This window comes from Gobius niger (assembly GCF_951799975.1).
Source record: "Gobius niger genome assembly, chromosome: 6".
Lineage (NCBI taxonomy): Eukaryota > Metazoa > Chordata > Actinopteri > Gobiiformes > Gobiidae > Gobius > Gobius niger.
Genome location: NC_136857.1, coordinates 20765707 through 20791571, shown reverse-complemented (window position 1 = coordinate 20791571; position 25865 = coordinate 20765707). Strand labels below are relative to the sequence as shown.

Here is a 25865-nt window from a genome sequence, read left to right as displayed (position 1 = left end):
GGTTTGTGGAGGCTTGTGGAGCAGAGAGTGAAGGACCAGGCTGAGCACTGGGTGTTTATATACCACTGCTGCACGACCTCAAAGAAAATGTACCTTTAGCACGATACCCTCGACTTTGTCCCTGGAATTAAATATTTCATTATTTTATAATGTTGGCGCGCAGAGTTTACGAGTATTTTTAATAGCTGTAACCTCAAAAGATAAGTTGTACACAGTAATAATGAAACTGAAATCTGTCATTTAACCAGCAATCTATTAACCCCTTGATGCCTGAATTTATTTCCAATTATATAAAAAATATATTATCAGTGTTTTTAGATTTAGATTTAGGTTTATTAAACATTGACAATAGAAAAAAAAAACATCTTTTAAAGAGATTTATAAAACAAGCTCGTGGGATAAAAGATATTTCACAGCCCAAAAAAGCTGCTCTTCTTGGCTGCATATGGTCTTCAGAGCCTGAGCTGGTATCCAATGGAGGAGGTCTGAGTTATGAAGGTGTGCAGAGGAGAGGAACAGTCCTTCAGGATTATCTGGAGGGTCTGCAGTGTGGCCATGTCCTGCCTCTCACTCAGAGATTGGATGTGTTTTTGCTTTCATGCTGATGCTAAATTCTTGCAGGAAGAGGTATGTTGTGAATTAGCGACACTCGGCGTTAAGGGGTTAACTGAGGTCTAAAACAACCAACCGCCAGCCTTTATTCCCATAGCACCTTTCACAAAGTGCTTCACAGAAGACAGTAAAAACAGAGCAAAGATAAAAACAGACAAACAGTAGATCATAAGGCCAGTCAAAAGGTCTGCAGCTCAGGGGAAGTGTGTCCCAGAGCTCACTTCTTATAATTGGACAAGGGCATTACCAGAGTAGTTTCACCAGAAGAAGGCAGCGCCCTGACTGACAGTGACCGTCATCCAAGAAACTCCCTCACCAGCAGTTCTGATCATCCACTGGACCCCAAACTGAATTTAAGCACCCCTTCTAAGGAGACGAGTTTGACCACTCCTCCGGGTTGCTTATGGTTCATATTGAGACTTGTGAGTTAGATACGTATGAGGAGGCTAAAATATAGGAATATAACTGAATGTAAACTCTCCTTTTCTATTCAATTATGTTTCTTCTTTCTCCCTCTGTCAAACAATCATTTCCTTGGCTAAAATTCTGGGTTCACTGTCATCAAATGGTTAGACTCAGTATTTAGCAGATAGTTCACTGCTGTTATCTCTGTGATTCTGACGCATCTTCTATGTATGCCTTTTTGCAATGAGTACAACCCTTTGACTGTTTATGACCAGTGTCAGCTACAGAGACTCTATACCACGACAGCTTGGGGATAAAGATTATTTCAGGAAGGCTTTGAGACCCCTCAGTGGTTCTCAAACTTTTCATAATTACTTAAATTTGAAAGTAACATCAGGCCTAGAACAAGAGCCAATCATGACAAAACAGGGTCAAAAATTGGCCGAAATTGAACTAACTTATATCTTAATAGAAAACTCCTCACTGGAGTAAAGATTAAATTACCTAATCTTACTTGTCTGAAGAACATGGGTTGGAACCAACTCTCTTATGTGTTAACTGGAACACAACAGCATGATTTTTTGTGGTGACCAAATCTATATTGAAAATGTTTATTTGGATATTCCCCTTCTGTTTGTCTGTCTGATCTATTGTGTCTGATGTATTATGTCTCCGACAGTGGTGACTCAGCATTGCAGTATCAAAGTGTCTCTCTGGGGCTGCAGGACTAAGGAATGACAGGTATGTGGAGTTCAGATCATCTTTAATACTCAGTCTATCCTTCATCTGTCTTATCTACAGGGGGCTCTGAGTTTCGCTCTACGAGGTCTAGACCTGAAACTGTCCACCATAACAGAGCGAAGAAAGATTAGGCGTTTTAATTTGTCCTTTAGACCTGCCGTCCTGAGGTTACCAAGGGCCATGTTATCACTGGCATTTTCAGCATGAGAAATGCTTTGGGTAAGAAAAGAGAATGCAGGGTCTTGTGAGAAATGGCAGCTCGATGAGAAAGTTGAGCATGTCTTTCCAGGCGGCAGTAAATTCCTCATGTAATTATCAAGCTACTATCATGTACTGTTACTGTGGCAAATGAATGGACTTGATCAGAGCCACAATGCTGAATGGAACCAACACTGTAAAAGTCGGCACCAAATGTCACCATAAATTGACTGAAAATTGTGAAAACAAAAAGAGATTCTGTGTTAAGACTGTGAATGTGGTAATCTGTTTAAAATGCCAGAGAAAACGCTTAAAGTGGGAAGAGACATGTAGCCAATTTTTAACCCAAGAATCCACTATAATACCCTTTTACCACAGTACTGTGTAAAAAATGTATTATTCCAACATCCTTTCGCTGCAAACGCTTTCAATTAATACTTTCCTTTCAGTCTTAACTTCTGTCATCTTTTGTGTCCCCATTTACAGTAAATGTTGGGAATTCTCCAGCTGAATCAGAGCGGACCTGAACAGTTAGCTTCTCTGCCATGGGAACAGACATTTCTGATTGAAAAGGTTAATGAACTGAGGGTCACTGTACATTTCTCAGAAGCCGGAGGAATTTCCTGCCTTGGTTGTGGATGTGCGTGTGTGTGTGAGTGTGTGGGAGCACCATGGACCCGAGCCAGGAAGCAAACAGCAAAGCGGCCATGTTGGAGGGAAGAATGAAAGCAGAAGCAACGAGTATGTTTCAATTTTTATTCCATCCAAAAAAAGTCATTTAGCCACAGTTCAGCTAACCACTTTTTCGCTGGATTTGACGTCTTTGCTCTCTGACACCACTTTTCCATCCACCAGAGTCTGAGTGACCGTCACCACTTTGGTCTGCATCATTTTGGGGTCGACGGCATCTTCGAGTCTGGAACAAAGAGCACCGCCGAGGTTAACAAGAGAGCAGTTTGAAATATAAGTATGAAGCAACATGCATTAGCTGAATTTGGAAATAGGCTCTATGTCCAGTACTTGTTTATGATTTTCGGTAATGATTCAGAATAAGATGTTATCATCTATGAAGAACAAATAATGGCACACTTTTTCAGAACCTCAAAATGGAGGGACTATTATAAGGGACCATTATCAGTGGGTCATTGGAGGGGTGGAGCTCTTGGGTTGGAGCTTGTCTTAGGTTGAAGGTTGGTCCTGATGCTACACCTGTTGATTCCCACTGAGGAAATTTAAGACTAGAATGATGCTGTTCATTGCTCTTTAATCTCAATAGATTAAAGGGACATCTTCACGGCACACTTTACTCCTGGCCAAAAAGTGCCGGCAAGAGGCAGCAGAGTCCACCTTCTATTCAAAAGTGATCCTGGACTTCAAAGCTCTTGTTTTCCATATGACATTTGCATGAGGTCATTTGAATGGTGTCTCATTTGCACAAACTATAGACAGGGGTTAACGTCTCTGTTCCACTGGTGCTGGTGTATTGCGAATGTGGTGAGTTGTGGCACTCACCTGAGGTCTTCCCCGTCCAACAGCCGTCTGTACTCGGCGATCTCGGCCTCCAGCTTCACCTTGATGTTGAGCAGGTTTTCATATTCTCTGGAGTTGTGCTGGATGTCAGTGCGGATCTGGCTCAGCTCCTCTTGCAGTCTCAGGATGATAACATTGTACCTCTCCACCTCCATGTTATAACGTGTTTCAATGTCCCTCAGTGTGGCCTCCAAAGATGCTTTCTACAAAAGTAAATGATGTATGAGACTGCATTAATGATTATTGCAGGATCCAAGTAAAAAGTCCATTGTAAAAGCTATGACAAAATAATCTGCAATGTACAATTTCTATGAACAAATAGCCCATAAGAAAAAGTACTCCAGTTTTACAGCAGTGCTTTCTTACCAGGCTGAGTACAGACTGCAGTTCGATGTCTAGGGCCTGGTATCTTCTCCTGGTTTCACTCAGCACTGTGGTGGACTCCTTCAGAGCTGTGGTGCTCTCTGTCACCTTAACCTGGACTTCTGTGATCTACAAAGACAGACATATTCATCACTCAGCTTTTATATCATGAAAGCATCATACTGCATTGCATAATCAGCATATATTTTTGGCATACCTGAGATTCGTGCCATGCCTTCAGCTCCTCCTGGTTCTTCAGGGCTATCCTCTCATACTTCTCCCTCATTTCCGCCATGATGCGGGCCAGGTCCTGCCCTTTAGGAGCGTCCACATCCACGTTCACGCTCCCCTGCATGATCTGTGCCCTCAGCTCCGCTATATCCTGTGCACATAGGAAATGGTCAGGGAGGGATTTCCTGAACAGGTCACTCAGGGTATCCAGTAAGGAACAAACAAATAGCATTTTCATTTAAGGCTAATCTCTCCAAACAACCAAATATTGCATTATGGAAATGCAGTGGGTATAAAAAACCTCTGCTGTAAAGGCATAGAAAACATTCAATAAACTGTCACAAATTAATGGTGGTTAGTTATGTAGCACACGTCCACATGAGTTGACTGTCATGTCTTACATTCTCGTGGTTCTTTTTGAGGTTGATGAGCTCCTCTTTCAAAGACTCGATGTCGCTCTCCAAGTGCAGACGGATCACGTTGGTGTCGTCCAGGAGCTTCCTGAGCCGCGCCACATCCGCCTCGACTGTCTGACGCATGGACAGCTCGTACTCCATCCTGCAGCCACACAAAGCAGAGTAAGTATTCAGGTGAGATTGAAGGCTACACGATTACAATATACCGACTCATCAGACTCACTTGACTCTGAAGTCATCTGAGGCCAGGCGTGCGTTGTCCAGAGAGATGGCCAGATGAGCGTTTCCCCTGAGCATGTCCATGATCTGCAATGTTAGAAAAATTGTAAAATTTGAATTGGTTACTTCCTCTTATTTGACATGCAATGTCTGATTATGATGAATTGAACATTTTATGTTGCAAAATGGAATCCACCATAAAACCTGAGGCAGTTGTCTTGATCTATGCCGGAATAGATAAGGGCATGCCATTAAAGCAAGCAATAAAGGTTTCGAAACCCCTCAAGCCTGACACTTTGGAGTGTGATAAGATAACGTATGAACTAAGGCTTTATAAAAAAAAAGGTCTTGAAAGATTATTTTCTATTCTGTATAACTTAGTCAGTAGTCATATTGCAATTAAATACTGTATAACTGTGCTTTGGTCAAGATTGACTTTCTAAATACATCAATAAAGAAGCGTAGCGGAGTCAAGTTTAAAATTTCAGACACAGATTTGTTTTACCGTTGTTTGAGCAAAATGGCTTAAGATTTATGAACATGTAGCTCAGTTTTGCATTTCTACTACTTCAAAGTGTGATTTATGTAAAGGACAAACCTTTGCCCTGAGCTCTGCGATGACAGCGTTGTACTTGGTGTAGTCTCGGCTCTCCATTGGACCCCTCTTCTCGATGACTTCCCGGATCTTGATCTCCAGGGTGCTGTTGGCCTTCTCCAGAGCCCTGACCTGCTCCAGGTAGCTGGCCAGTCTGTCATTCAGATGTTGCATGGCAATCTTCTCATTACCGATGGCCAAAGAGCCTGTGTTGGACCCGGCGGCCTGGTAGTCAAAGCTGCTTCCCACCATACCACTGCCGAAGCGGGATCCATGGGTGACAGTAGAGATCCTGGTACCATAGCCCCCTGCACCTCCACTCACACTGTGAGCATAGTTCCTTGGGCCGGAGTACGTTAGGGACACTTGGCGATTCATGATGGAGTCCATGGTGTTGGAGGTTTGTGGAGCAGAGAGTGAAGGACGAGGCTGAGCACTGGGGGTTTATATACCAGGACTGCCGCACCTTGCAGCCCATAATGGGTTTCTACCTTTAGCACAAAAACCTCGACTTTGCCCCCGGAACAGAGAAGGGCGTGAAGCCGTTATATCTTATTGTATTGTGATAAAGTTGAGTTAATAAGTGTTTCTTTACTAGCTGTGATTTCAAAAGAAAGTCATTGGTATGCAGTTAAATGAGACCTAGATGTGTGGGATTGGGAGTGAAGCTGCTGACGTATTTTGAAGTTGATATGTTATCTCTGTGTGCATGAAAATTTGCAGACTGTATTTTATGCCAAGAATTTATTGTATTCTTTATCTCTCCTGGCACTTTGATAAGGCATTTATATAAAAAAAAAAGGCTTGTAGAGCGTGGATTTCAGGTAGTTTATTTTTAATTTTTAGTATCATTATTGTTGTGCATTTACCCACTTATGGCTCCACATGTTGGAAAAGTTTGTTTTAAAGGTTGTTTCTTGTTAAACAACTAGAAAAAAATTAAATCCTTTTTTAATGCACTTAATATAGTTTTTTCAGTTTTTTTTAAATCTCATACCACCTAAAAAGTTGGATTTATCTGAAACAAAACAGTTATAATAGACATATTTCGTTTTGAGAGATTGTATAGTGTGCATATCTGCCCTGTAACCAGAGAATTGCTGGTTTAATGACAAGTACTAAGTTTTACTCTTCCATGTTCCAGTTTTACAGTCATGACACCTGAATGTATAGAGTAGCAGTGATATTCACTATTTCATTTGTCTTGGTTCAAATCCCAGAAGCTCTATTATGTAATGTAAAAGTCAAATAAACCAATGAAACACGTTGTAGTATAAAGACAGCTGACTTTAATGGTATGGAACATAGACTGAACTGAACAGACAGAAAACCCACAACATGAAAAATATACTTTTTTTTTTCGATTGACAAATTTAAATGGCCAGCAGTTCCAATAAAGTGTGACAATTATTGCAAACGTCAATGTGTCAACACATAAATACATGGACATGATGGAAATGGAATAAATAAAAGATGACTAGATTTTCTGCTCCAGTTTTATGACTGATCTGTATAGGGTGTTAGTGTTGCATGACTAAAAAGTGGCCAATTGTAAATAGTGTTGCGTTCAGGGAGTGTGGGGCGCGACATTTAAACGTTCTTGGTCTCTGTGCTGGAGGAGACCACTCTCCCGTCTACCAGGGTCTGTGTGACTGTCATCACTTTGGTCTTCACACTTTTCTGCTGCAGGGCGTCTTCGATGCTGAATAAAGAACATCAACAAAATCAAACAAGGGCATAACAATACATTGAATAAATATAGTAAAGAGATCTAAAGGTAGGAGACAAATGTTTCTATTGGTTCTTTTAAAAGACTGACATCAATGTCAATGCTCCAATGTTTCCATCAAACTTTTCAGGTCTTATTTTGATGTTTCTATCAGTAACTGTTATTGACAGAAAGTGACCTATTTCAAAAACCGAGCATAAACATACTGTAGCAAATTGATACTATTCTCAACAAAGAAACAGGAACTGAGAGCCTCTGTGTACAGTAATAGGGACTTTGACATTGGTGGCCGTTTATGGTGTGATTTGTATCAGCTATAACAGTAGGTTCATTTGAAGTACATTTTTCTTTCTGATGAACTGAATAAAGACTGAAGATGTTGAAATTACAATGAGATGCTTGGGGTTGAAGTCATAAAGGCCAGACAATGTTTGGAGAGAGAACAGTGGTGGAACTTAAACATGATCATGAGTGCCATCTCACCTGAAGTCCTCCCCGTCCAGCAGCCGCCTGTAGGTTGCGATCTCAGCCTCCAGCTTCATCTTGGTGTTGAGCAGGGACTCGTAGTCCTGTGTCTGCAGCTGGATGTTGTTCCTCAGCTGTGTGAGCTCCGCCTCAAGTCCAATGATGACAGCATTTAGAGCCTCAATCTCCATGTTGTAGCGCATCTCTGTGTCCCTCAGCGTGCCTTCCAGAGATCCTTTCTGCATGGGAGAAACAATCACAAAAATATCAGCAAGATATAGCCAGAGTCGTTTCAAACTTTTAGGGTGTCCGATTGTAAAACTACTGTGGCGTGATCCCAAAAACTTCAACCAAATGCTTAAAATACTTTACATTTATGACTTATCACTATTGACCATCTTGGGATTAACATTTTAACCAAGTAACATTTGTAGTTAGATGAAACAATTAATAGAGTAGCTAGTTCTCACTGGTGAAGGGCGTGACACAAGGATGTATCCGCAGTCCTCTATTGTGCATATTGATGGAAAGAACAATCTACTGAAACCTTCTATTTCCAAACTTTAATACTAGTAGACATGACCTCAGCTTCCGATAATTCATTTTTGTTTATGTTTCCTTTTCCTTATTTGCCCTTAAACAGGTATTGCTGCCTTCAGGTGCTTTTGGCTAATAGTTGGAGCAAACCCCTCCAGTCAGAAAAGTACTACCAGTACCGACAGCTCCATGGCAACAGGTCATCGGAGTGTTAATGCTTATGTCAACAGCGCAGTGAGCCGGAGAGAGAGGGAGTTAGCCTTGCGTGAGAGTGCAGAGTGTGAGTGTTAAGTGAAGCGCTCCTCACCAGGCTTCTCTGTGACTCCAGCTCGATCTCCAGCGTCTGAAGCTGTCTGCGCAGGTCGTTCACTTCAGTCTGTGCTCCCTTCAGGGCCTCTGTGTTCTGTATCACCTGGCTCTGCACCTCTGTGATCTGAAAACAATGTCATCAAGTTCAGTGGTTTGATATTATTTCAAAGAGGGGGGTATTAGGCTTTTTGCAGGTATTTGGTAATAATCTCAAACACATCTTGATCACGATCAATCTTAGTTAGAACATTTTGTGAGCTTTTTGGGAGCTGTTGCTAAGAATAACCACTGGAGAAGATCCAAAGATTACTCAAAGTTGTGGCTTGAAACACAACTCCAGGTATGTATTTGATGGGAGAACAACATTGTAACATGGCAAAAAGCTCTAACAAGTCGATTTTGCTTTATACCCCCCTTTAAAGCAATGAAGTACTCGTAGTAGCATTAGTAGTAGACAGTTTTATTTACCTGAGACTCATGCCATGCTTTGAGCTCCTCTTGATTCTTCTTTGCCATCTTCTCATACTTGGCCCTGATCTCTGCCATGATCTGGGCCAGGTCCTGACCTTTGGGGGCGTCGACGTCAACGTGGACTCCTGATTGGGCGATCTGTTTACGTAGCTCTCTCACCTCCTGCCATCACAAAGTCATGAGTTGTAATTATTGATAGGGTGCAAAGAATTTCAATTTCCCTTTCAGTAAGCTTATCTTCATGTGTCTTGCGAAGTCTAGTCCCAATGCTCAAGTTTCTGCAAGTGTTGAAATAAAACCAGCTCCTATCATTTGTTTCACTCACATAGTTTGTTTTCTTTCTAAAATTTGGTAAAATGTTGCGCATGACCTTGGCATTACTCCCAGAGATACACTTACACGCGGTACCTTTTATCTCATTTGCCTGACTCTAACTGTCAATTTTATTTCTTCTTCTGCAGTAAACACATGGTTTTCTTATGGCTTTGGGCTGCAGTCAGTTTGTGGCAATTCTCTATTGCCAAATTCCGATTGGGATGCTCTTAACGATGAGGCGAGCCACACACTTCACAGAGGCATTTCAAATGGTGCAACAACCTCATCTTTCCATCTCAGCTCATCTATGTGAAATATGTAGTAGTAGTTTGTCTAGAATCAATGTTTTTCTTGAGCAAATAATTTCTGAAAACATTCAAGAGGTGTGGTTGTTTGCAGACGCCTCTAGGCTGACATCCTGCTTTTGTGCAAAGCTTGGGGCACGGTGTGTTTAAGGCAGCTGCTAAATATGTCAACTGTGAAATACAAACACTTTGACTGTCAACAGAGTGGGGTAAATGACCACTGGCTTTAGATGAGGTGGTGGCAGTAGTTGAATAATTGTTGGTTGTAGGTGGTGGTGTGGGGTCTTACGTTTTCATGGTTCTTCTTAAGATGAATGAGCTCCTCCTTCAGGCTCTCGATCTCACTTTCCAAGTTCATTCGTGTCATGTTTGTGTCGTCAATTACTTTCCTCAGACCAACTATGTCCGCCTCCACCGACTGACGGATGGCCAGCTCTGACTCGTACCTGCACAGAACACAATGAGAGATTATCCAAAACAGCCAATGCCATCCGTGTATACTGTGATGTGATCGACAAGTTCCTCTATTTGTAACGTTTTAATCTAAGATTTTAAGATCTAAGAGAAGTAATTGCGTCCCTGACATATTTGACCAAAGACATGGGAACTTCTACCATCAGGCTTGACTTATGAACAGGATCGAAAACAATGGCTCTGAGCGCTATGTGATCCTGTGTATTCAGGTAATGAATTGTTAGGACCATTGCCATAGAAAATAACAATTCAAAACATTGTTGCAGCTTTTGAGTGGGTATTCCCACAACAGGAAAAATGTATGCGAAACCCATGAATACTAAAACATCTTCCATTCTTTAGATCTTCAAAGCTATTAGTTACTACTATATGACTTGGAACCAACTCTAATCTACTAAACAAATTCCAAATGTATACTTTTCATCACTTTTAGGTGTTTTCCACTTGTCCTTGCACAAAACGTTCCATTGTAATTCCCTAATCACTGACATTTAGTATCCATCTGCCTGTTCTTTGACACCACCCAAACTCCTCTCGGACTGAGCCCAAGGTCATCATTTCCAGTCCAGTGGTTTTACTATATGAGAGTATATGGTGATGATGACACGGTGCATCAATCCTCACGCCAGCGTTAACATTATACAGGGCGTGTACCCACAGCTGCCTGCTCTATATGTTTACAGCCTCAGTGGGAGGGACTCACTTCACTCTGAAGTCATCTGCAGCCAATCGGGCGTTGTCGATGTTCAGGACCAGACGAGCATTGTCAGCGGTGGCATCAAAAACCTGGAGACAAACAAAGACGTACATCTGTCTAAACAGAAGCTCAAATAGTCAATCTAAACGGCCATTGTGCATCCAGGAGTGGGCAGTGGGAGATTTTTTGGTTAATTCAGGTGACATTTTATTTGATTAGATAATAGGTATAGCAGATGGTGCAACTACTATACCTCTTATGAAATTAAATATAGAGACACAACAGCAGAATTTGTTCAGGATAGGCTCAAAGAATGCTTAAATCTCTGCAATGCTAACACCACCCTGACTTATTTTCACATAAATACAGTCACATAATTGGACAGACTTGGACAGTGCAGGACATTCCCTAAGCAACCAATGGCTATTTGCATTAGCAGATAAGGAATGGGAAGAGGAGACAGAACCAGGAGACAAAGTCCACTGTCCAATCACAGACTGCCAGGCAGCTGCTGGGAGCAGGATGTGTGGACATTTGCATTTGGCGCTGTGGAGGCGCCCGTATGGTGGGTGTGTCTTGCAGGCCTGGCTGACGCTGCACGCTCTGGACTGCTCTGGAAGTTTGGGAGCTCAGGGCTTGTGTATTTTCCCATGAGGGTTCAAGTGAGGGCCGCCGGTTGAGTTTAGAGACACGCTAAATGAAAAACGATTGCACCTTTCACCTCTGTATGTTTAGACGACCCTCATTTCACAAGTAGAAAAATACTCGACTCAAGAGCCAATGTTTTGTCCCGGCATAATCTCCTAATCTAGTTCGGTGTCCTGTTTCCACAATGCTCCTCCATGAAAACGCATCATTTATTACTATTGTGTTTGATGTTCGGATTTAATTTGATGCTATTTTGGAGAATTTATGGCTTTTCCATTCAAGGTCCTCTGAATATTATTTCAATGTGGTGAGTCATTTTCCACTTTCTTAAGCAGACATTGTGTAATTCAGTGGTTGAAACAGATTAAACCACAATTTATGGAATGTTCCTCTGGGAAAGTGTCCCTGAAGTCATGCACGGCAAGAAGAATGTGGATTCTCAATGAAAACTATCACTTTCTTTTTAAATGTTGTCTTCAAACTTTCACTTTCAAAAGCAGAATGAAGGATTTTTCCGCAGTGGAACATCTGGTGTAGCTCTCTGCGAGTCGACTATAGCATATCCCACGTTTCTTTGTTCAGCTCTGTCCATAATGTTTCCCATATGTTACGCAACCCACAGTAGGCCTCAGTGTAGCAGCACTAGTGTGTGACTGTCCAGCCCTCAGTGTTAGTGTTTCTCCGGGCGAAGAGGAAAAGGACTGTTAAAGATGTGATGGATATCTCTGTTGTTTGACCCTTTGTTGGACCTTGTTTTTTTTCGTGTTTGTCTGAAAGTGGACATTCCTGCTCCTCAGTGTTTCCGCCCCGGCCCCTGTTCCTGCCACTGCCCAGACAACAGTGCAAAGCAGGCACCGTGCCAGGAGCCAGTGGGACCCTCTGTTATTTTTATAGCCAATCATTAACGCAAGGAGTCAGTCCTGCATTTAGTCACACGGTTTTACCAATATATGTTGGGTAGTAATTACTGTATTTAAACACTCGGTGATGAATGATAAAGAAGGCCTGATTTACTTTGTTGATGTACGGTAATAGTTTTTAATTGTAATTGTTTAGTCGAGTTTGTTTGGTCGAGTTTTTGGATAATTCATGTTTTAAACTACCATTGGTAAATTAGATAAAAAGAAAATAGTGTTTATTTGATGACATATTTTGTGTTTTTACTGTAATCCACCAAGAGATCAAAAATAATTATTCCGTAACTTCACTCTGGGATGTTATAAGAGCGGATACCCCCATCCCGTCTTTGCAAGCCCTCCTCACCTTTCTCCTCAGGTCGTCCAGAATGGCCTGGTACTTGCTGTAGTCTCTGAAGTCCGGTCCACTCTTGGCCAGTGCCTCCTTGATCTTGACTTCCAGCTTCTGATTGGCCTGCTCCAGGTTGCGCACTGTCTCCAGGTAGTTGGCCAGGCGGTCGTTCAGGTTCTGCATGGCAAACTTCTCGTTGCCCATGATGTCGCCGCTGTTCGCGCTCACCTGGTGGTACAGAATGCTCATTGTGTAAAACATTGATTCAACTATGTTTACACGCAGGTGATTTGTATTTCACTCAGGCCTTGTGTACAACTCGCAGTACTGTCTGATATTTGTAAAGACGCCAAGTACTGGACTATTTTAATTCCACAATAACATGTTTCAATTGAAATAATCCCTCCTAAATATAAAATTATCCAAGATTGATCAGTTGCCAAGGTGCTGATGCTCTGACCAATGACTAAGCAACACAGGTGGCGCACTATTGGCTGTTGGTCCACACTGCTAGGCAACATTGAAACAATGGCGGCCATTTGTGCAGTTTAATGCCAGCAGTGTCTCTGTGTCGTGTAACAGTTATTACAAGTAAAAGTTGCATTTTGTATTCATATTATCATCAGCCACAGAATCAGACGCAGTAAAGTGTTAAATCCAAGTTGGGATGCAATAATCCACATTACAAAACTATTAAACTCAAAGTTCATTTCTAAAAGTTCCTCCATAAAGTAAGGCACATGACCATTTACACCCTCTCTTTTGTATGAAGTTACATTAAGCAGTAGAAGGAGTAGTTAAGAATACTTTACAATAGTTTCTCCAGTATAATAAACAAATTCACAGGTAAGCATTATTATCTTAAAAGCTCCTCTTACCTGGACACTGCTGGAGAAGCCCCCCATCCCCATTCCTCCACCCATAGAGGACCTGAGGGTGTTGGCGGAGCTTACACTGATGCGGCCCCCTCCAGCTCCTCCATGGATGGATGCGGCCCTGTAGACAGGGGCCGAGGCGCGGGTGATGGAGATTCCCCCCGGTCGGCTGCTACCGCTGGAGGAGGAGTGGACTGAGTACGTGGTCTGTCTGGAACTCTTCATGGTCATAGCGGCAGAGAGCACACAGAGGCAACAGGCTGGGACAGAAGCACACAGATGCAAGGCAGGAGCACCCGGTGAACCGCTAAACTATATAAACCATGGGCCCCCGGCACCGCCCCTGGCCCCTCCCCCAAACACGCCGCCCACTTTTCCACCGGCTCAGACCGCAGCCGGCTCTCACTGAAGGCTTTGTGCTGCGAAAGTAATGGGACAGGAGATTTTTGGGAAGGTTAGTCATTAAGAAAAGTTTAGAACTGCTGACTGTTGGATTTCCTCTTGACTGTGTCCTCTTCTTTTCAAAGTTTTTCAGTCCATTACTTTGCTGTCTGATTTCTGTTACTTGTAATAACCTTCAACATTTGTAATTTGAAGACATACAGTGATGTAATTTACTGTACAGTGCGTCTCTTTGAAACCTAGCAATAGGTAACTTAAACCCAGTACACACAAAGACGGAAAGACATCTTGTTTGGCCCCTTAAGCGGTCAGTAACAACACAGCTTTAGAACAATGAATGGAACTTTTAAAACGGTAAACAGCACTGTGTAGCTTTACTTGTTCAGGCCCTCAGTACCCCATAAGATACTCAATTACTGCAAGAGTTTTAATCTTACTCCTTTAAAACAATTAATGGTCTCTTAGAAATAGTTGAGTATATTCCACTGAAATGTACTACAATGTGAAAAACCAAAATGTAGGAATGTTGGGTAAACATTAAGTCTGGGACGATGAATTTAATAAGAAAGTGCAAGCTGAGTTTCCAAAATGTATGAATTAAATATAAATCAGTCTGATGTTGATTAAAACATTTTGAAAAACGCAAATGGCCAATTTCCAATACGATACACGTATCACAACAAAGAGGTATAGTGATATATTGCAAAATGATATTTTGACTGAAAGGACAAGATCATGAATACAAGCGGCCGAAATGTGTTTCCTTCACAGGTGAGGTGCTCAGTTACCTGGAAGGAGCTCTTAGTAGAGTCGCTGCTCCTTCACGTCGAAAGGAACCAGCTGAGGTGGCTCGGGCATCTGCTTCGGATGCCTCCCAGTCGCCTCCCGCGGGAGGTGCTCCAGGCATGTCCTATTGGGACATGGCCTCATGAAAGGCCCAGGGCACGCTGGTGGGACTATGTCTCCGAGCTGGCCTGGTGTTGCCTCGGAGTCCCCCCAGAACAGCTGGAGGAGGTGTGTGTGGATCGGGAAGTCTGGGCATCTCTGCTGAGACTGCTGCCCCCGCGACCCAGCACCGGATAAAGCCGAAGAAAATGGATGGATGGATATTTTGTTCCAGCCCTAGTAAAAATTTAGAGCAAGAACACTTTAAATGAGGTACAGAGCACTTTCTTCTCCAATACATTTTGACCTGGATTAAAGTATAGAAAGCAGTAGAGTTACAGAAGGTCTACACAGAAAGATAGGATTAAAAAAGTGAGAAAACATTAACCACGTCTGCTAATTCGGTTTGATCACATCAGGGCAATTCTCCATCCTCCCCATCAGGTAACTGTTAACTCTAGTAAATGTAAACGTTTACAAATACTTTATATGCTTAACATATGTTAGAATTTTCCTATGACACTCTTACTATCTCTGTGTTTTACTTAAAAAAAATACCTCTTCCTCCTGTCATGAAGGGTGTGAAAACAAAGACGTTATCAGCAATGATCACTCCTTTGTCAGAATGCGATTGGCACATTGAGTATGTCACAGTCTGATGATTCAATTACTCATCAGCTTGTGCGAGTAAGTGCATGGGACTGGCTTTTGTCTAACCTGCAGCTTAGATCACCCATACAATGACACGCTGTAATCTCTGTGAACCATACAGACACCGGTGAGACCATGTCTAATATGACAATGTGCAAAAATATGCTTTGTACATTTTATACCATCCAATTGCATTTACGACCTAATCACATGTCTACAGTAGCCCAAAAGCACAGCAGAGGTGACAGAGGTTGTTGTCCATGTTTCAGAAGGGTAATTACAGACGTAAAAATTAGTGGAATGGCATGGCACCAGATGCAGTTTGTTATCCGGTGCGCTGCCGGATGAGTGTTGGGCCCACTCCCAGAGAGGATGCGGCCAAACAAAGGAACAATCACGCAGCAAAAAATGTTAGGAACAGGCAACAATAACAGTCTCAAAGCCCTCCTGTGGACAGGGACATTCCACAGCCTTAAAAACTATTCCAGAAAAGACCAATTGCTTTACACTGGACTTGGTGGATATATTCAATAATAAAGCTTTTTTTTTATTGATAAGAAGAAAGTTGAGCTCAGGACAGGAAATCATGAAGGATTGTTTTAAGCTGGGAGAGAAAATGCAACAACGAACACTAAAACAAGCCCTTTGCATATTTACTCTACCAAGCCAGCTGCAGTACATTTAAAATCATACAAAATATCCAATGTTAAAAACAGGATATCAAAGAGAAATGTAACAAATAACACTAAATCGTGAATAGTGAATTTATTATTTTACTTGGGATTTGTTGAATCAATTAAAATGTAGAATTATTGGACAGTCTAAAATAGTCCCTCTCAATCCATACATGCTCGTAATAGTAGCAAATATAGAATCACATCAAAGGGATCATGGGCATGTCCTTTTATAAACACAGTGCCTCTCCACCAAGCTAATCTCTTCCTTTTGACCCATGCAAACTAATAGGCTTAAGGGAACGTCAGCAATGGCACAAAGTCATTTACACACAGTTTATAATACAATAATAGAAGCCTTGCATGTTGTCAATGTCTTAAACGTCTGACTTCCTGCTTGTTTGGAGGTAATGCTGACAGTTTTCCTCCTGTATGGAGTCACGTCAGGCTCGTCCTCTAGCCTCCCATGTTTGTTTTTCAGGAAGGAACCGCCAACAGGATATTAAAGAATCAAAAGCTTCACATTAATCCAAACTTACATTTCTCTGGGTCTGTCAGTCAACCCGGGAAGCTTAGATTCAGATGAGCTCATCTCATGAAAGATAATAATAATAAAAAAAAAGAAATTAAGCTTTCATGAAATGCAATATCTGAGGGCATGCATGGGCCGAAGCCAAGTAAATGTACAAGTTGGCTCTTGACCATACTACAGATGTCCAGAGCACTATCTATTTAAAACACAAGGAATAAAGGTGGCGAGGAATAAACAAACCAGAATACCCTGACACATAACTTGTTTTGAAAGTTTCGAAACCACAGCCCACACTGCATCCTGTTTCTCTAATCCATCTACAAACACCAGTATAAAAACATAATGTTATGGTTTTAGAGCCAGCTCCCAAGTGGAACAACAACTGGACACACACTGCGATATTTAAATGAGTCGCCTCACACTTTTGAAACATAATGCGACTTTACTAGAGTCATGCCTGTTGCTTTGCTTCATGCTGTAGCGCAACACCTGTTGATTTCAGCAATAAGAGCGACAATTTAATGTTTTAAATAAATCATTTTAGTTCTACTATAGAAAATCAAGGAAGTGAACAACTTTGTCAAAGCAATATTGAAACACACTATGGCAAAGTGCTCTCTTTGTAAAATGCTCTCATGGTTCAAACAATGTGACCATGCACAGAACAACCTATACTTTCTTTCATACCCGGGAAGGCAGTGACTGAAACCAAAGAATGAAACCAGTGACAAAGATTTATGTGAAAATAAGGTTTGAGTCTAAGCAACAAACCTCGTTGTTGTATATACTAATTTCTCATGAAGTATATTGTATATCATGGTTGAATGACTGTGATAGTCATAGTCTTGAAGTCTTGTATGTTTGGCTGGACAGAGCAGTCTTCATTTTCACTTATGGCCCTGTGTCAAGAATCTTTGCCAGTGACTCCCTGAGCCTTCACTTTTATTACAATGATCATGTTTCAAATCCCACTGCATTCTAATCTGTATGAGGCAGAACACTCAGTACTTCACAGAAACAATTCTAGCTAAATGTTAGACAAACTGACTTGGTAGCCACTACATGACTTGATACCAGAAAGGGGGAACAGAACATCATTACATCCAGACCCTGAAAGATATAAATTGTTATTCTGAATTTGGTTTATGGTTTTGGAAGTTCCCTTATGTGCATGAAGATAAGATAAACCCAATGTCAAGCACCTGTTAATGGTGAAGTCCATATCACTAAATAAATATGGCATTAAGGTGTAGGCTACATTATATAGCCGTGCCTCGATGTGAAGACCAAATACTAGGCCATGTCCTGTGCACAAAAGACAACCTGCAAATGGTTATTGAGGGAGAAATCTTTGCAAATGTTAAAAGCAAGAAAAACTATTTTTTTTCAGACCTGTCAATGGAACTGAAAAAAAAAGCTTGGGCTGATTCCAAGACATTTAGTTACGCACTGCATTGGCCTTATCTCATAGTGCCCAAACCGTGAAGCAGGGATTTCCCACTTCAAAGCTCCATCTAAGCCATCTCATCATCAAAGAAAAAGGTTTAGTTCTATGATGCTGTATAGCAATAATACAAACCGCTTTACTAAATGGAGCGTGATTTATCCGCTCCTCAGTCTCTCCCAATCAAACTTCTTATAGTGAGATGATTAAAAAGAAGGAATTTGGGCTTAGATTGTGATGTGCAAAGTCTACTAGAGTTATCTGGGCCACTTAAATATAGCACGATTTCTGTTCATGAGAGGCATCTGTCATCTTTTGTTTGGACAGCTCACTGGATACAAGGGTCATATTTAGTCAGTAATTGAGCTAATATTGTCCCGGACAAACGACTTTGTAATGTTCTCGTGCAACCCAATTATCGCCTGAAATAAAGCAGGCCCGTTGAGAGTCTAGACAGGGATTTCTCTCAGTCTGTGCAGCCTTGTTGTTGTGTCGGACCCTCCTTTCTCTAACGCGACCTTTGGGGGCCTGGACACCCACAGAACACATGAATCAAAGGGATCTGACACCAGCAGAGATGCACCACAGAGAAGTCCTGTTTACGCCTGGCCCGAGAACTGTCCAGAGACTGACCTCCGGGCGAGGCCCATACTGACTGCACTTGGCTGAAGCTCACTCAAGACTCTATTCACAGGAAAAAAGGCTACTGCTGGTGAGGTCATCTGAGGACAGAGTTATCTAACCATAAAACTGCTTGGATTTAGATAGATGTGGCAATGCAACAAAAAACAACAACCAAAAGAATTCGACTTGGGCAACTTTGTGCATATAAATCAGCTCTCCCTCATTGAGACACACAGTGCATAAAAGTATCCCAGTGAAAAAAAGGCTTTGCGGTTAACCAGCAGGCGGTTGCTTGCCAGAGAATCCCACCTTGTGTTACTTGATGTACTGTGAATGTCGCCAGCTCCTATACAGTAGTAGTTGTCCCCAAAAGGTTCTATTGGCTACAAATATCCAATACTGAACCGATACCATTTATGGCTCTCACGGCTTTAAAAACACAACTTTCCCCGACTAAATCTCAGTTAAAGCTGGGGTACCTGACTTTTTGTTGTTGAAAAGTAAATTTGTTTTTACCACCGGTAAACTCAGGGTGAGTTATAAACACAGCAAAAAACGGATATTGTTAAATTGTATTCACCTAATTTTTTTATTGAGTGATAGAAGATAGAAAGACCACTCTAAATGAGTGGTATTTTTTAGGGGTGGTCACCACTTTTCCACTTTTCCACTGCTCAAAGCTGTACATGGGCGAGAAACGTGCATATAAACAATTTGCTAGAACAATGTGGACATGCAGGAGGGATTGTGAGTGCTAGAAATTAGTTTGGGCCAAATGAAAAAATGACAAAGTTTGTGTGGGAAAAATCAGGTACCCCAGCTTTAATATAAGCATGCTGCATGTCATTGTGAGGCAAAGAACCTTCAATCGCTGAGTTTTATCCTCCGCAAACACATTTTTGATCACAGCACAAAATGCCGTAGTATGCTAAAGCTCGTAGCAACATGCTAGCATTAGCACGTTAGCATGCGTAATTTAATCAAGGCTGATTAAATGATTAAATCAAGGCCTTGATTAAAGTCATTTAATCAAGGCTGGGACAAAAACTATGATTTGATCATCTAAAGTAGCCTAATAAAATACAATCAGTGTTTGTATTTTAGTTTAAGGAAAGCTATTAAGGAATAGCTGACACATATTTGTTATGTACAAGTAATCATTCATCAGATCCATTTATGTGAGTTTGTGATAATAGCTTGTTTACTGATCTCAAACTGGAGAAAAGATGGGTACATTTTTTAATTCTCTAATTTAATTTAATTTAATTTAATTTAATTTAGGTCTCTTGGTATTGGTAAATATCGGATATCAGCAGATACTCAAACCCCCAGTATCGGTGTCGGAAGCTTAAAAGTTGGATCGGTGCATCTCTACTATAGACGGATCACTTTTCCAAATCAGACTTTGTTCATGTGGCAGATTGGGGGCTGTCACGTACGCCGAGTTCACACTCTACTGGAAAGATGTCTGGAATCCTGGCACGAGAATGACATAGGGACGATGAAAAACAATTGTATCACCCGCACGCAGGCGGCAAAGTCACAACTCACAGGTGTGCGCTAGATTCCAGCCAGGTGCAGACGCTGATTCACCAAAAACAATATCGAGTGTCAGGAAATGTGGTGAGAACATGACAAGATGACACTGTGGGGAAGGGGCATGTAGCGCTCTGGTGATTAAAGGAGTCAGTTTATGGACTTACTGGAAGGCTCACACGCCAGGGCTGAGAGTCTGCTGTGAATAGTTCTTCATGACAATCTAGAATTTAATCTCATGATTTCAGATAGGGGGTTTGGGCATATACTGTAACTCTATGGGTTGATTCTCTGTTTTTGAGAAAATGACTTAACAGAAGATTAATCTGGGGGCTTAAAGTCCTTTCAACTGAGTGTTGCTAACAGAGAGGACGCTGAACTTTATGGCAGTTTTTGTTTCATGTGGAGTGACCCTGTAATAATATACACTGACTCTGAACTAGGTTAACCTCTAACCCCCCCACCTGAACCGAGCGTATTTTCTCCAGTTCGACTTTACCCAAATCTAAAAGCTTCTTGACTGGAGAGCAACCTACAAAAATGATCATAACTTTTTTGTCACACTGTTGCTGCATTTTGTCACTCTTTTGGTTGCTTTTCCAGCATGTTTTTTGTTGCATTTTGTGAAATTTTGATATAATTTTTCACCACATTTTTGTTTTATGTGGCTTTTTTTTTCATTGCTTATTTGTCACGTTTTTGTCAATTTTTAGTCACTTTTTCTTGCATTTTCATCTTCGTTTTTGTCACTATTTTGATGCTTTTTTACTAAGATTTTAGATTGGGGCAAAGCCAAACTGGAGAAAATGCACTCGGTTCAGCGGTTCAGGGTAAAAGGTTAAGATTTATGCATTTTGATTTTGAATTAAATTGAATAATTACAATTCACAATAACTTATTACAGAATGCGGTAAACTTAATGGCAACAATTTATCAGCCAAAAATAACTTCACTAGTGCAAATAAAATGTCATAATTTCTAAAACATAGCAGAACCTATATATAGTCAACGAACCCAAACCCGTTCCCTAACCATTCCTGACATAACCAGATAAAAGGTGGGTGTGCGTGCTTACCATGGCAACTATTTAGGTGCTAATAAATGATGAACACCGATGACTAAAACTGCTATGATGTGGCCTGGGTGCAGTGTATGACAGTGGACGGTCAGTATCAGGTCATGAGAGCTGAATGAGGGTGTTGTCGCTTCAGAAGGTTTACAGGACAGAGGTGAAGCAGAGAGATCATGTGTCAAAGGTGAAGTCAGAGGTCTAGAATCCGGGAGGACTGAGGTCACACGCTCAGAGGAACGTGGGGGAATAGTGGAAAAAAGTGACAAGCTGCTAGACTCATTTATGTCCTACAGAGGCGCATGAATATGTCATACGTTTGCTCAATGTTCCACTCGCCCTCCCCTTCCCACTTAACTCTGTCATCCCCAACTTGTCTGTATGGTTCGTGGTATCTTGAGTCAATAAGTGAATGTGCTTATTCTTTATATTAAACAAAAAGTTGAACAAAAGTGCAGTAATATGTCGTGGCGATATGAAGCATTTTTGCCTTGCAGTAAAGTAAGAAACAATAGCACCTGATTCTTATGCAATAGAGATTCCTTCTCGAAATGACCTGTGACCTTGTCCTGATTTCACCTGAGCTCTGCTACTTCAAAGCCCCGACACGAGGAACAAACTGTGCAGTGTTATCTAAACAGAGGAGGGCCATTTGGATGTGACAAAGTTCCCAACAGAAATAAAGAGACCAACTTCAATCTTTATCTTAACCCCAGCATCCTAATTACTTTTCCCTTTTGCACCCCGGATGGAACTTTTGCTGTGCGGAGAGAGGGTGGTGAAGAGAAACTTGAAAAGCATATTTTTGGACCTGCTCAGAGGGAGAGGCTCCGGGTGTGTGGCTTCTGTGGAACACTGTGGGGTGGGTTAATGGGAAACATGAATTCAGTTGTAAAAAATAAGGGTTGGCCTTTGATTGACACATGGTGTTTTCACAATAACATCTTTCTTTTTTGCATCATCAAGATGGGGGTGGACATATTTTAGACGCATCACTGTGTGAGTACAATGGACTTAGTCATACCTTAAGTTTTGCTTAATAGACAGCAAGACTAGCTTCTAGACCACCCGTCCTGCGCAGACTAACAGTACCAGACGGGTATTGGTCATCAGATGATACTAATGACTACCAGATTACCAGATTTGTGTAATAATGTTATCTTGTTTACATTTACAGTACCAATGGGGTAGCTATCAGATGTTTCCCTCACGTGTACCATCAGATAGCTACTACACTGTATTATGTGTTTTATATGTTTAATGAAATTTGAAAAAAAAGAAAGAACTGTTGCATCCATATATTTCTGCACTTTATGACATTGTAACTTGACAGCATTGCACACACATTTGTATATTGCAGTTGTATTTGTTATTTGTAAATTGCCTATTGCTATGTAAATCTGGTGCAGCCATCTTTTTAATGCAACGGCACACTGTCCTTTCAATAAACTAAACTAAACTAAAAGCAAATTGCAATTGATTATGGTCATTTTCATCCACTTGCAGTTGCTACACAAACATACCTTTGTAAAAAAAATTATACATTCAGTCTACATTATAATGCTCATTTAATATACGTCTTATGGGTTCCATGAGGATATTTATAATCCTCCTATCAGTGAGATGTGACGTGACTGAGTATTAAAGCTGCTGTGCATATGCATCAGACCACTCCGTTTCCTACACTCACAAAATAAACAGTAAATCTTGGTTTATTTGGAAAATAATTAACGTTGAAGCGAACTATTCCAGCCACCAGACAGATAGTAACAAGTCAGAGGCAGGAACTAGAAACAAGTTTAAAATGAAAGGTTTACGTGGAAAACTCTAAGATGTCACAAAATTGCCTTTCATGATCTTTTTACTTCTTTCCCTAAGTTTCCATCTTTCTCACAGCGACATTCTGATCCGCTGCGTCTCCTCCTGCTCCTCTGTAACCACCCACATTCCCGCTCCGTAATTACTCCCAGGATTCCTCACTCTGACGCACAGCGCTGCTAGGAAAAGCGCCTTCTAAACCCGTTACCATGGGAACCGGAGTAAACTTGTGCGCGGTCCTCTTTGGGGCAGGGGCCCGTCGGGATAGCGCCCGCTGTGCACTTGGGCTGGATGCACTGTATTTCACAAGAGCAGAGCACAGCGGCGGCCACTTTCCTGGGCACAAAGAGTTCATTTAAGATGAGAGGAACACAGTGTGAATGATGTCCTCCGCAGAGCCTTCAGTCTTAGTCAAGGGTAGCAAGCATGAAAAGAAGAGGGTGCAGAGAAATGGCCCCTGTCTGGACTGAAGGAATGCTCGGACTGGCCAAGTTTGACTCTTGAAGAAGAATCAGCCATTGATGGAGCTGTTTGCGAGTCCCTATTGACTCCGCAACCTTTAACATCCAGCAATTCTGTCCGTCCCTCATTGTCGCTGACTTTGTCCAATTGTATAAAAGGTAGAGTAAGGTAAAGTGCTTTGTTTGTCATTATACACAAGTTTTACAACGGAATGCCTGCAAAACTACCCACATGGTTTGGTGGGAAACCAAAGCATCCAGAGAGAACCTACAGTGTGCAATGTGAGTACAGGGAGCACATTCAAACCAATCCGACAGGCCCAGTTATTGTGAGGTGAAAGTTCACTGTGCTAGCATGTCACCCATAAACTTGTGAGGGGAACATTTTTTTAATATCAAATAAAGCAAATTCCTCTAAATTGCCATTTAACCCTCACTGTAACCGAGCACATTTTCTCCAGTTCAGTTTTACCCAAATCTAAAACCTTCTTGACTGGAGCTGGCCTGTTGACCAGTGTGACACCTCATTTGAAAGCTAAGACCTACAAAACGGATCCAAGCCTTGTCCTCGTGTCACTTTATTTGTGATATTTTTGGTGGGGTTTTTTTGGTCTTGTTTTTGTTGCATTTTCATACAATTTTTTGTTGCTTGTTTTGTTGTGTTTTTGTAGAATATTTATATATTTTTTTGCATTTTTGTAGCTTTTTCATCCCTTTTTTGTCGCCTATTTTGATGCAGTTTTGTCACTGATGCTTTTGTTGCTGCGTTTTCATCCTTTTCATCCTTTCATTTACGTCTTGTTTTTGTTGCTATTTTGAAGCTTTTTTCAAGAAGCTTTTAGATTTGGTTAAAGTCAAACTGGTCAAAATGTGCACGGCTAATAATCGGGATAAGAGGTTTAAAGGGACAATACAGAGTCTAAAATGTTAAAACTAAGTATTTTCCTCCCCCGACAATGTCCAAATTCTACAAATTTGGACGTACCAGCCATGTCCAAATGTGTAGAATGAGCCCAGACCTATTCACCACAACTGCCACTCAAAAAGTTGTTACTTCGGGTCCGAAGTGTCATGCACGAGCCTAAGACCTGAGGTGGCAGTAGTGAGCATAAAATTACCAACTTGCGTTTAGTCTCTTTAGAGATGTGTAAAACTCATGGGAAATACTGTTTGACGTCTATGGGGGAGATCAAAAGTGAAAGTCACTGACAAAGTTTCTAAAAGACTTGGAACTTCAATGGCAAGCGCTTAGATAGACAACTCATTTCAGCCTTGACCGCTAAAGCAGGCATGAGATACTCCGAAAAATATGTTAACTATAAAGAAGACTCAGCTAAGTTTAATATTAGCACCTGTATAATTGCCTTTACTTGAAAATAAGAAAGCTCTTTGTACTACTGGCGCCCTGAGATTAGAATCAAAAGAAATCAGATTTAAATAATGTTGACAATTTGTTCCACTCTCGATTGTAGTTAGGATTACAACCCTCCAGAGACGAGCTGATTCACCACTATTTCCCTCTGGTTCTCTCCGGTCTGTGAATGGGGCTGCTAAAGTGTTCCCATCTGCAGACTGCTCTATTTTCAGGTACTGGGTGACTCACTTCTCCCTGTAATTACGGGCCGCCTCTGCAGTGTGTACCGAAGGAAACGTGAAGGGACCGGGAGGCCGTGCAGGGAAATCCCGCTACAGGAAGGGCATCCCCCAAAACCAAGGATACCCCCGGATGGACCCCTCCCCGGGACAACCTCGACATATGGAACGCAGGGCTGGAAACGATTACATACATGTTCCAAGATACATGGTCCAACTGCAGTTTTCTCTGGTCTTTTCCACGACACACCCCGATGCCCATGTGTAACTATGTGGCTACAAATGGCGGGAAACTTATTTTCCAGTCAACATTCAGGGTGGTAGTGGCCGCAGTAGTATCAAGTATTTCATATTTTCAGAGCAAACACTAAGTTTTGTTGTGATCCCACCAGTCGAGCAGTACAGAGTTAGAGGCAGGGAGTCCAGCAGGATGGGTGGGGGGCTGGGGTCTGGCAAATGTAGCACATTCTGTCTAACTGCAGCACTGGTATATGAAAGAATGAGACTGTGATGGTGCGTTGGTGGTGGATCAGACAGTGCTCATGTGCTAAAGCCTGGGTGGGGGTGGAGGGGTCTGTCTGGCACACATATGCTGCTGGCATGAGGACAAGGGGGTTCAGGGGCCATGCATGACCTACACATCGCCCCCTCGGCTCCATAACACTGACACAGAAGATTTAGAACCACTGTGTATACAGCACATAAGGCAGTCGTTATCTGAGAGTTGCATAAGTTTTTCACTGTGGAATTTTGCCAACTGAACTGGAATATATATCAAAGATTAAAGGGAACG

General features: G+C 41.7%; 2 protein-coding genes across 2 annotated transcripts; both read right to left on the bottom strand.

Annotated features, from left to right (window-relative positions):
- Positions 1–2737: 2737 nt before the first annotated feature.
- Positions 2738–6005, bottom strand: LOC306963873 (keratin, type I cytoskeletal 18-like). The gene is made up of 7 exons (XM_079557624.1): positions 5314–6005; positions 4720–4802; positions 4482–4638; positions 4067–4231; positions 3853–3978; positions 3469–3689; positions 2738–2872 (listed from the first exon to the last, which is right to left on the bottom strand). Exons 1-7 carry the CDS (start codon positions 5698–5700, stop codon positions 2746–2748), a joined length of 1266 nt encoding a protein of 421 aa, XP_079413750.1. The 5' UTR covers positions 5701–6005; the 3' UTR covers positions 2738–2745.
- An 861-nt stretch (positions 6006–6866) lies between these two features.
- LOC306963872 (keratin, type I cytoskeletal 18-like) lies at positions 6867–13685 on the bottom strand. Its single transcript, XM_079557623.1, has 8 exons — positions 13387–13685; positions 12524–12736; positions 10619–10701; positions 9731–9887; positions 8819–8983; positions 8349–8474; positions 7523–7743; positions 6867–7012 (listed from the first exon to the last, which is right to left on the bottom strand). Exons 1-8 carry the CDS (start codon positions 13612–13614, stop codon positions 6901–6903), a joined length of 1305 nt encoding a protein of 434 aa, XP_079413749.1. The 5' UTR covers positions 13615–13685; the 3' UTR covers positions 6867–6900.
- Positions 13686–25865: the final 12180 nt, after the last annotated feature.